We start from the raw sequence: 12839 nt of genomic DNA on the forward strand, positions 1-12839 counted from the left end.
AATGACTGAAGCAACCAAAGTCTATGCATTTAGTATCATCCATTTTTCTGACTTGCTTAATTATGGCAGCTTTCTGTCTTAGGTTGGCAAACGGGGTCCCCTGCTCCTCCGCAAGCCTTGGTTTTGCTTTGTTTATGAATGCAGGTTTTCCTTCCCCGCAACAACCTGCTAAAAAGATCACTGTATGCTTAGGGGAGTCTTAACCAGCTGCCAATCGCTTATTTAAAAGGTTTTAAGAATGCTTATTGCATTACAGAAAGTGAGGGTTAGGCGTAAGTGTATTCACCATGGCTCTGCTGCAGCCTTTGTTCCCAAACACGTTCATGATACATGCCCCGCACTTTGGTGTAAAATTTCCTCGGAGGGTTTCCAAATTTTATCAGGGAGAAGAAAAAGACAAAATGTATTAGGTGGATAATTTACACTGGTGAAGTTGGTCACTTCGAAGGAAATACACTAATTAAAATACAAAGGCAAAAGGCACAATTGGGTTCCGATTCTTCTGAATTGAGGAGCGGTGACACGGGATGTATTTATTTATTTACCCTGATGTTTTCTGCAGCAGATACCTCCCTCTGCAGCCTTTCTTACTAACAGAAAACATTCTGTTAAGAGAGGTTGCTAGGTTATATTAAAATTTGTTGCAAAAACAAAACTTAATGTTAGTCTACGTTCCACCCAGCGACATCTTTTGGAAACCAGTTATTTGTATACAGCGGTTCACCCCATCACTGCCACCAGACACAACGCGTTCAGGCAATGGAAGCCAGCCCTGATCTTTGGGTATTTCCAGGGAATTATTAAAAAGGAGTCCCGGAAGAAAAGTCCAATGTTTCCCTTTACATTAACAATTGCAATCCCCTACGGACAAAAATGTACAGAATGTCATAGGCAAGTCCTGAAAGCATCCTCTGACTGGCAAATACAAAGGGTCTGGGAGGGGAGATTAAATGCTTCACGCTTTTTCTGCAAGTAGGAAACTTGTAATATGTCTTACAGTACCTGCTGTTGCTGAAGATGTGCTAAATCTGCAGCCCCAATTTCAACTGAAGGTGTCTCGCCGTTTGATCTCACTTCCCGCAGGCTGCACTCTAGTAAATGGTTGCCACCGCTCGCTCCATTCTGAATGGCTGAACCGTTACTTTTTGTCTCAGTCCCAGATTCTTGCATCATGACTCAAAAACCTGAAATAATTTAGGGGAGGGGAGGAAGGGGGAAAAAAAAAAAGCAGCTGTTAAAACAGTTGCTGGATGTAAGGAGACATGCCCTGGTTTAAATCCTGCCAAAACTGTAAACATTTGTCATTTCCCTTCATGCGATTTATCTTTCATTAATGGTTCATGCTACTAGTTTATGTTTATTTATCTGTTGGTACAGCTATAATTTTAGTAAGTTAGTTCTGTTCTAAATATAGTGGTATTTGCTCAACATCTTTTTTCCCTTAAGAGAAAAAAAAACATTTTTGAACCAACACACAGAATCCATAATTAAATTTCTCTAGTTACATCTGGATGCTTCCCTTTGAAATGGACGAGTCACTCTGTGCAACATATGATGGACAATATCACAAACTTGATACACACTACACAGGGGCACGTAGGTGAAGCACAGCATTCGTCATTTCAGTTCCCACTCACACCATGATATTGCCAAGTTAGCACCTTTTATTACTCTGAAGCAATTCAGAGTGAGTCTGGGATGTGCTGGACACTAGGAGGTTTCATTGGAGGCAAACTGCTTCAACTGCTCACAGAATTAGTCTTTCTGTCAAATTTCTTGGCTATGGATTTGGTCTGGCTTTGGATGCACAGTGGCATTACAGCAAAGATCCTCTGGTGTTACTTGGCTAAACATCAGCTCAGTAGCCACAGCTACTCCCAGCCAGGCCTCTCACTCTTGCTGGAGGTCTGTTCTTGAGTGCTTCACAACAGTGCACTTATCCACTCTATCAGTGGGCCCCAGGCCCCACAATAAGGATGCAGAGCTCCCAGAGCACCTGGGATTCTCATGTCTTTAGAAACTAAGCATCAGCATTTGTGCACAAGACCCCCCAAAACAAAGCACATACACTAGTTTGCTGCTGCAAACAGCTACCTTTGAGATCTTTTCATTAATTGTTTTACAGGTATTTCAACCTGCAAAGCCCCAAGTTCCAGGATTTAAATGTTACTAATCTGCTCTGCTTCCTCCAGCCCATCCTTCCCTCCCTTTGTGCTCCTTCTCTCACCCTTACCCAGCAGAAAATGGGGCATGGAAAGCTAAGCTGCATGCTCCAAGCCCACTGCCTACTCCACGCTAACTCACCACGTGCACATTTGAGCCAAATGCCTCTGTGCAGGGTAGTTCACCTGGAAAGTAAGGTGCTTTATATCTAAGGAAGAAGCTGTTTGAATTCAGTAACTACGCCAAATGAAAAGAAAGAAGAAAAATCCCTTCAGTTCCAACATATAAAGGAGAAGGCAAGAGAAAGCAGTGCATTTCAATGGGAAACACCAGGGAAAACCCTTTCCCAGGGAACTCTACACATGTGTAATTCAGAGCCCCCAGCCACCAAGTATGTGGTACCAGCTGGAGACAGCAATTCCTGCTTCTGGAACCAGTTGCCCAGCATCTGCTGGCCCGAGGTGACATACAGCATCACACTCCGCACACAGAGGTACGCTCCAGCCCAACGCACCAGTACCAGACCTCTCGCTCATTTGGTAGCTTCAGACGTTCATAACGATGATCCATATGGTTGATAATGAAGATGTCATAACTGAGAAGCAGCTGAGTAACGAGGGCTGTGTCACCACCCCGCTCCAGCACTAGCATTCCTCGCTGATTCCCATTCGAGCGGGGGAACCACTCATTAGCCGGACCCTGCTCCAATCGTGACGGGATCTATTCACACTGATGGCTGCCCAAGCACAGGGACAGTGCTAGGACAGATTCAAATGTTCTGATTACATTTAAATAAATTTCAGCTGGTCTATGGAAACTTCTTTCAATCTGTTTTGTGCAATCTTCGAATTATGCAAGGGGACAAAAGGGCTTGGGGGCTCATTATAAAGCTTCTGTCAGCTCCCTTCTAAAAGCTCCAGAGATCTAAACAAACCTACAGCTTTCCCAATGCCACCAGCAAATGCTTTTGGGTTTTAACAAGATCCTGCTCTGACACAGGCTGAGCATGGTGTGTTTTTCATTTTTGGCACTGTAAGGAAAGCCTACAAGCACGACAACGTCTAAAGAAGTGTTTGCATCTAACAAGCAAGGCTGGATTACACACCGGGCAGCGACTGCATAGCACAGGTTGTTTCGGAAGGGATAGAAGTGAGATTCTCCAGACAGCTCGTGAGATAGTCAAAGGTATACCATGCAATTTTATACACTACTAAGGAGGACACACCTTTTCTGACCAGAGATAAATCCAAAAGAAATAATGGATGTAATTGTTTTCTGCTTCCATCAAAATTTGAGGCCAAGCCTCAACTGGAGAAAATGGAGCATTGCATTAGTTTACCTCAGCAGAGGATCTGTACAAGGATGACCACCATGAAAGACTGGGTTAGCTGGTTAAACCCAGAGACTCATGTCTTTGTTGTGATGCACGATGGCAAATGATGGGTGGCCCATCAGGCTCACACAGACTACACCTGATGGAGGAAGGACATACTAAAGAACTGGTGAAAGGTGCCTCCAGCAGACACTGCAGTGGAAAGAGATGCTAAAACCAATGTGCCAAAAAAATTAAGTACATTTCATTCTCCAACACTTCTCATGCAACAAATTGACGGGAAGTGAGAACCTGGATAAACTACTAAGGAGGGTCAGAGAAAGCACCAACCAAACCTCAGAGATGCCTCTGACAGAGGCAAGAAGAATGTGCACCACTGAGGACCAGATCTATCACTGCCTGATTGCAATTTGTTGGCTTGCCCTTCTGAGCAAAATATCTCCAGGACACAGAAAATAATTCACAACCAAACTGGCCAAGAAATTATTTATTGTCTGTAGGATTGCAAAATGCTCCTGGAAAGAAACAACAGTAGAAATTGCTACTATTTTTCCAACCTATAGGACTGAGGAAAAGATGAATTATTTATAGCATTTGGCCGCAAAAAGAACATAGTTCTTGAGAATCTTTTCCATGACAAATTTCATGCTCTATTTTACCTTTCAGACTAAAGGTAAAATAGTAAACTACAGTAAAGGTAATCATAATAAGGTAACCATGTCATTGTAAATGTAACCCAGACGGGTCCCGCCTCAGCTGTCCCAGCCCCTCCGATGGCTGTGCCACCCTACACAGCGTATCCAGCAGAACTGGCAGCAGCCGTCAAGGGAACAAAGCTGGAAACAGAGTTTGCAAAAGGAATGTAAAAAGAGTAAAAAAAAGAAAACCAGGATGTTTGGACTTTCAAAAAATTATTTTAAAAGCAGAAGTGAACATCTTTGAGCAAATTCTGCTTTAAAAACATCCATTCACAGGCAGTCGACTTCAATAGAACTTCAACCGGACAAATACGAATCCACTTTGCTAAAATGCCTCCAATAGAAAAGAGGATTTTCAAGGGAGAAAAGATAAAAGTGTTTATTTCTTCACTGTAGTCAAATGCGAGTTGACATAAATAATCACGGTTTGGTCTGATCATTAAGCGTCATGTCATGAAAATCAACCTGCAAGAGCTTTCTGCAAGAATGATTATTATTTGTCTTTTTGAGCGCACCTAAATGAGCTGAGGTGATGGTACACCGAGGATGGCTGAGATAATTGTCTCTCCTCAGCACAGAGGAGCAGGCCTTACAGAAGCCCATTAGTGAAGTCTGTCATTCAAAATCATGAAAGAAAAAAGCAAAGCAAGGTTGGCTTTATGCAACGTGATTAGGTTCTCTGGGAACTGAACTGAAGCTTCAGTTCTAGTATCACAATCTGTGATTCCGGTCTGAATACAACCCCAAATAACCAAGAGTGCTGAAGAAGCTGTTATGCATAATGATTTGTTATAGCAAATACAGTACCCCGCAAACGCTTCCATGACATGCAAGAGACCACGTTCTGACTTAAGAAATGTCATGGCAAAAAAGCGCGTCCATCTCTGCGTTGCAGAACAAAGCAGAATGACTCTCCTAACAATCCTGCAAAGGAAATGTATTTTTTAGTTTAGAATAGGTGGTTCTTACCAGTGTAAGTATCTTTTTTTTTTTTTTTTTTTTTTTAGCAAAATATCTGTGATATTTCATGTTAGGAGGGACAGAAAATGACTTAAGATTATTAGAAGTGACACAAGATGTTTTTCCCAAGAAGGGACCAAAGCTAAGCTGCCATATGAACAACTTCTAAATTTTTCTCTTGAAATCAAGGAGCATATAATAAAAGAACTGTTCTTCTACGACTCAGTGTCAGCTTGGTTTAAAAATCTCACATTGGTGATCCATTTCTCAAGATTCTCGTCTTAACCTGCTCAAAACCTATTCCAGCTTTGATGCATAGTCAAATACAAAGCCAAAGCCGTACAGTTTGATCCATCTCCTTGGTGAATATGTTACGTTCAAAGTAATGGAGTAAAAATTCAGTGGAGTGGAATCAAAGCAAGGCACTCTGTCAATAGGAGGACAAGAGCTCATCACCTTCCAGATGACTTGGACAGAACCAGGGGACAGCTAATTTCCTAAGGTCATGGTCAAAATTGAAAGTACACAGGACGAATGTGAACTCTGGTTGAATCAAAATGACCTGAGGACTCCAGTGTCAGTGTTTTTAACTAGAAAGACAGAACCTGAAGGAATCCTAATTTTGAAAAGGTTCCATGCTAATCGATTAAAAACAAAGGAACTCCATACCATCACCAAGCGAAGATGCTGCAGAACACATCCCTCAGCTCCACTGGACTATTTAGATGAGCAAGGTTAAGCATGGAGATTAGTAGGCAGGAGGTGGGTGCCGAAGTGTGCAATTTCTGCAATTCCTTTACTAGTACAGTTTCTAAAGACTAAGCAGCATTGTTTAATGTCAGCATGAGGGAGGATTTACTGACTGAAGCACCCGTCAGAATAAGGACCCACTGCAAGTCTGAAAGACTAAGGGACTGATATTCAGATGTATTTAGATGCCTCACCATTCACAGAGGCATCTGGCGAGACATTTTTAAGACTCCTGAATAAGCACCAATCTACATCTTTAAGCATCTCATCACCTTTAAAAAACTATCCCCAGGGTCTTCTGGGCCTTAAAATGTCTGTTTTAACACGCTTCCAGACTCAACCTGGACTACAGATTCAGAATGCAGCCTGCATGTTTCAAAGTTACTTCCCAGGCTGACGATTTTATTTTGGCTATTGGTACACTTGGAGGTGTTTACAAATATATACGCACATAAAGACCATTCAACATTTCTCTCCCCTGGGATCAGAGCTAGAACAAAAATGTCATAAAACAAACCTTCTTTGTGAAATCTGTGAAAGATTTTAAGCTAACAAAAAGTTCAGTCTTTATTCCAGGGCAGTTAATTAAGGTTGACCAAGTCAGGCAGAAGTAAATTAACTTGGCTGATCAATTATTTATATGAAGCAGAATAAATGCCCTTAAAGAACCTGGCCCAGCCATGAAAGGACATGTAAATTAAACACAACACAGACTTATAAAATAAACTACTACTTCTATAGGTAAAAGAGTTAATGGTAAAATCATTTTAAGTGATCAAATCACAAGATCTAGTCCTAAATTCTCCAGCAGTATGGTTGCACGTGCATGGTTTATAAGTAAACATTTCACCTATTAGTTGCAAGCAGTTTCCCAAAGCAAGCTCAAATCTAACTTTAGAGCACTTCTCTGTATAATTATATAGTAAAAAAAAAAAAAAAACAACCCAAACAAATACTGTTTGGAAGCATTTCATGACAACACAACGCTGCAAAGAGGATTTTACCTCTTGAAAACAGAACATGCTCCACAGCAAAGCAATACACAGACCACGAGCAAAGCTGCTTCTTACCCCCAGCACAGGTACAAAAGCAACCTGGTGCTCCCAGCACTCCCGTTATCAGCAACAAGGACCACGATGACTTGCCCAGGAGACCACTGCCTGACTCACAGGTAGTGTCTTTTAGTCCCGGTATCTCTGCAGTAAATGCCCTGCCAGGGAAAGCTCCTCAGGCTCCACATCCCACCACCGCCACCACTTCTGAATTTTTCCAGGAACATGTTCTGATGGTCCCCAGCCACTGCCAAAACACCCATCTCCTCCAGCTGACCCCCTGTCCCTAGGGCGGTGAGGTGGCCAGCAGCACCATCCCGCCATCCATGAGTTCAGTACAAGAAAACAGGATTCACTAGTGGAAATTAAAAGCCTTGAGTAAGGTAAGGCTTTGATCTACTGTGAGGGAAGGCGTACAGATGTTCAGCTGCTCATTTACTAAATTACACCATGTCACAATTAACTGTGAATCAGCCAGCTTCACATGAGCAGCTCGAGGGCTGCCACCACGCTAAGTACAGAAATAACGTCGGGGAGGGGAATCCAAACTAGCCAGGTGGACCAGATGACTTCTCTCTGCCTGTGTTTGTGGTTAGCACAACTATTAGAAAGAGCCATCCCAACATATGGCATGATTTAACTAAATCAGATCATGCTGAACTCACCAGCCTTTCTCGACTTACAAACCCCTCCGCTCTCGTCATTGCAGATGGGTGAACACCCGTCATGCTTTTAGAGTTTTCAGTAGCCGTCATTTATCCTGCTGACAGCATGTATTTTAGGTATAATTATGTACTAACTAACTATAGATCAACTGTCAGTACATTAGGGTACTTTTTGGATAAAACTTCATGCTTAGCCCTTTGAAGGCCATTCGCCTACACGCTACTGGAGGTTGCTGAATTGTGCAGGAGTATGAGAAAGGAGAAGGGGTTTCGCAATTAAGGATCATCTTTAAGAATCAGCCAAAATAGTAGGGAACACTCCGCTGTCCTGAAAGGCGATGCTGAGTCACGTCTGACAGTGGCGTTTGGAGGAGAGGCAAACCTGGAGCAAGGCAAGGGAGGAACATGCACTGGATGTGTGGAAAGAGGAAACAAAGAGACAGCGACGAGGTGAAATCCTTTGATATTTCCTCAGCTTAAAGAGGTAATTCAGTGCATTAAAATGGATCCTTGAAATTTCAAAGGATGAAACTCGCACAACAAAGATTGTCGAGAGTGCTATTTTCTAGGATTAGAACAAAAATGTATTGGGATTTGCTATATGATCTTACATCGCTGAGCAGGACTGTGTACTTGCTGTTATGCAAGCACCATCTTCCAATAGTGAATTTTCATAATTATAACAGAAAGGCGTAAATTTTCTAATGCATGGCAGTTCAAAAAGTAATCAAGAGAATGAGCCTGAGGGCTATTTTAATGTATGCAAAGCTAGTGACCCACAGTAAATGGGAGGTAGGCTTCAATGAATGCAAAGTAATGCACACATACTAAAGACCTGGTCTGATGAAGGACGGCTAAAATTAACACCCAATTAATTTCCGAATTGACAAACAAATGAAACCCATAAATCTACTTTCTCATTAATTTTCTTGTGGTATAATTTAAAGCAGTAATATGAGGGCAAAAACTGAGCATTATCCATCATAAATATCAAAAAAGATAGCACTGTAACACCATAAATTATGCATATTACCTGTTGTTAAAAATGATTAATGTATTATCAACTTTATCGTGCACTGTATATGTCTAGACGTATCTAAAATCTGAAATTTCATTTAGTGCTTAGGAAATAAAGGGTCCAGAGGAATGGGATTATCTGCAGCGCATCCTTGGCTCTGCTTCCTGACACAGGCACAGCCCTGGTGCTCTCATCTCGGCTGGACTCGTCCCAAGCCTTGGGTCGGTGGAGGTGGAGACCATCGCAGCAGTGATGAGCTGAGCCTCCCCGGGAAGGAAAATGAATCACACTGCTCTTGGAGCATCCCCACAAGCCAACCTGCAGCCCTGGTACCTGGCTCACATGGGGCTGCTCCCCTTCCCTGCCCACCCAGCATTGGCTAAGAGCTACTTGGAGATGCAGAGCTTTCTGGTGGGGAGGGGGGTAAAAAAGGAAGAAGGTAGAGGAAAACATGAAGCTGTAAATAAAGTTAGTGAATGACAGGCCACGGCTTTCCAAAAGTGCTTGAGCACATCACCTTGGCCAATGGGAGAAGGACACGTGTTGCTTTTCCTCCTCCCTGTGGGTCATGTCAGTGACAGGCTGAACTTCCACCAACCTGAACTTCTGCCAGGGTTTATGTCCTCTTGCCACACTCAAAGTCTCCTGAATAGCAACTTCACCTACTCCAGTCTGGATGCAGGATGCCACAACTTTTCATTTATTTAACTGGACACAATGACACAACCTCTTTCACTGTTTGCACTGGCTGGGTTATTTCTTTCTAACAGCAGCGTATGTTGTTAGGGCCACAGGAACCTGAAATTGTTTGGAGGCAGCTCAGTGAAAGGCTGCCTGATGTTCTACAGGAGCTGAAACTTAAAGACAGCTGTGGTGAGAAGGAAAGGAGAGTCAGAAGCCTAATCCCTCTTGTGCCACGTTGACTTATTGTGAAATCATGGTCAAACAACTTAACTTCTTAGAGTTACCCCTAAGGAAATCCCTTCTGCTGAGGGTGTTGCCGACCACAAAGAGTAAGAACAGAGAACAAGCAAATCCATAGCTGAAACAGACATTAAAAGGTTGCCGTATGCTCTGTTCAAGAGAGTTAGAGCTGGTCCCTATGAGAAGCTAGTGCACTAAAGCATACCAAGCTGTGGAGATAACAAGTCTCACTCCTTTCCTTAAGACCTGAAGTGTCAGGTAGAGATGATGGACCACTCAGTTTTTCCCAAACGAGTTTTTGGCATCCTCCCTTCATTTTACACATGCACACAGAAGTTAGTCCCAGTCTCCCCTCGGATAAACAAACCCCCTTTGCAAAGCCAGCTCCATCTGAATCTATGCCCCTCAGCTTGTCAGCTATTAAACCCCATATTCAGCATGAAGCTCATGCCACAGCTGCATAAAAGCTCTAGAGCCAGGCCACTTCCAAGTGACTGGCAAATATGATGCAATCATTTACATACCATCAGCAGCAGAGTGAGGTTCCTTCCTCTCTCTTGGGGAGAGCTGTCTTTCAGCTGCGAGCTTGACAGAAATCATCTTTACCATCACCAGGATCATTGTTTATTTGGAAGGAAAGAAATGACAAGTGGCAAAAAAACCCCAACCAAACCAAACCAGATACCTTCGCTCACTGCACCGCACAACCCTGCAACTACTACCGTGGGGACACAAGCACCATCCATACTACAGGAACAACTTCTCCAGAAAGAAGGAACAACTTCGGCACAGACAGGAGATTTAGAGTGCAGCACGGTGGAGTGCAGAGCTGCCTCGGTGCCAGCCTGGTGGCTGTTGTCTCTTGGGACGTACCCACCTGCTCATCCCAGCCCAGGCACAGCAGCAGCTTCGTGTAGAACAGGAAGAGAAACTGCAGAGCTATTCTCACAGCCCAGGACTCATTTGTTTGTATGCGCACTGCTCTGAGCTTGCAACGTAAACTCTTGCAGCCTGTCTCTCAGAAAAAGAGGTGACTATTCAACCAAATAAAAGGCCGAAGTTGCATTTAGTAAACATTAAATTTAGTAAATATTGTTAGTTTATGCTAGACAGCAGCAGCACTGCTACAGTAAGATGATATCAAACCTCGCAAGACAAGTGCTGGCTGTAGATGAATTAGACTCCCACCCTCCATGCATATCTCCATTAAGGCATTTCTAAACTCTCTACCAGCCTCCAGAAATCAAAAAAACACCTCAAAGCCAGGTGCAACTCTAATACTTCTGCACAATACAATTTTCACTTCACTATTTTCACTTACTTTAAAGCAGAAAAGGTTTGATCCATCACAGCAACACAAGTCAATTAGTGACCCACTTGTCCACTTACACACTTCAGCTACCTTCTGCTTCCTGCCCAGCCCCAACACCCAAAATGAACAATGTATTTGACCACTGGTGCAAGCTAGAGAATACATCACATTTTTATGCATATTTTGTTGCTTGCTTTTCCAAGGGCTGAAAAGGACAAATAGTTAATTTTATCCTTCAAAAGCTTTTCATAAACGTATATTCAAGATACTTTAACAGATTAACTCACATATAAAGGAACAGACACCACCTTCATACAAAGAGAGTTAACATTTCTTTCTCAAGGTCACCCTAAGAGGGTTTACTCCCTTTGTACTCAAAGCCCTAACAATTTACTGTCAGTGCTAACAGGTCCTGCCTGGCATTTGAAATCCAAGCCCCATTCAGAAACAATAACAAACAATAATTTTGAGAAACAAAGACGGTGTGAGTTTTTCTTGCTCATTTTCAAAACAACCCAAAAGCAAGAACTACCAGGATGGTGCTCTCTAATTAGGACTCCCAGAAACCAAACAGCCAGCATACAGAAATCAGCAGATGCAAACACAGTTTTCCAGTTATAAAAAGCAGAAAAGCAGCTCTGTCACCTCACTCACAGGAGGAGGAGCGACAAGAGCGCGTTTTTACATTTGGTATTTTCTTTCCATTCAAACGGCTGTGCTTCTAAAATAGATTTTCCTCAGATCTCCTCAGAAATAAAAGCGAAAGCTTTGCCTTTCCCAACTCCATCGAGGGCACATACATCAATTAAAATCCAACATGAGAAAAGAGAGAAACCAAAGAGCCCCCAACCAAACGCTGACACAGAATGCAAGGCTTGTTCTTTTAGGTTGATTACCTGGTTCATAGCCCTATATCTTTGTCCTAGACCTTCTAACTCCTTGTTTGCTCCATGCAGGATTTTCTAGCCATCAGCCGTCTACCGCTGTGCTAGTCGTCTTGCAGGAGTGCTCTCTCCCTTCTGAAAAAAGCAAACAACTGGATAGATATCATTACACTAAGGAAATCTCTTGGAAAAACCAAACAACTTGCTAATCTTTCTAGCCCCTTCACCCAAGTTAAAGATAAGCAAAGCAAACCAAAGTGAGTTTCAGCCACATTCCAGGGACAAGCTCCCCTTTTTCTCCTTTATCAAAATCCCAGCATTTAAAGGTTTTTTTCCAGACCTTGCAGGATAAACTGCTGCTCACACCCGCAAACAAAGCAATATTTGTTTAATAACTGATTGCTGCCATGGGTACAGTAAACAAGGGGCCCAGCATTTGTGTTTATGAACAAACACATCATCTTGCAAGAGCAATTTAACATTAACCAGGTGGAATAATCAACAGATTTCATAGGTGACACTCGGGGCAGGACTAATGTAAACAGAGCAGGGAGGAGAAAGGGGCCACTCTTAGGGAATCAAGGTTGAGGCAAATGCATTACAGAGTAAACAGCTGGGAAGAACTCAAGACAAACAAATAGTCATTCTTCTGACATTTCGAGAAGCAGAAAGGTTGTACGTTACATGCATCAGCTGCTGACCACCATGAAATCAAACCAGTTGGGGACCAGGCCTTCTTGTTTACACAGTGCCATGTTTGCTTATAAACAACAATTTGCTGTTACCAACCTCGCATTACTCATTGCATAAACGAGCAGATCAAGTGAAATCCTGTTAACTCTTCTGTGGATTGAAGGGTTTTTTCCTTCCCTTCAACGACAACAAACAAAAAGCCTTTGCAGTCTTGCTGTGCAACCTCAAGACAACAGGCAGCAGGGGAAAACACAGAGCTGTGCATCTGTTCCGACAAAGGGTAAAGAAAGGAGTTGAAAACACTTGAAAGTGTTCTACAAAACAAGATTTACCGGCCAAACCACTGATGTAAAACATCTATTTGCATTTTTAAAGAACATCAGCAAC

The 12839-nt window shown here is 42.7% G+C and overlaps 1 protein-coding gene across 1 annotated transcript; it reads right to left on the reverse strand.

Moving 5' to 3' along the window:
- Window positions 1-720: 720 nt before the first annotated feature.
- Window positions 721-1173, reverse strand: LOC104409191 (forkhead box protein P1-like). Its single transcript, XM_010018993.1, has 2 exons — window positions 1003-1173; window positions 721-861 (listed from the first exon to the last, which is right to left on the reverse strand). Exons 1-2 carry the CDS (start codon window positions 1171-1173, stop codon window positions 721-723), a joined length of 312 nt encoding a protein of 103 aa, XP_010017295.1.
- Between the last annotated feature and the right edge of the window lie 11666 nt (window positions 1174-12839).

This window comes from Nestor notabilis, unplaced genomic scaffold (genome assembly GCF_000696875.1).
Source record: "Nestor notabilis isolate BGI_N333 unplaced genomic scaffold, ASM69687v1 scaffold7917, whole genome shotgun sequence".
NCBI classification, from domain to species: Eukaryota; Metazoa; Chordata; class Aves; order Psittaciformes; family Psittacidae; genus Nestor; species Nestor notabilis.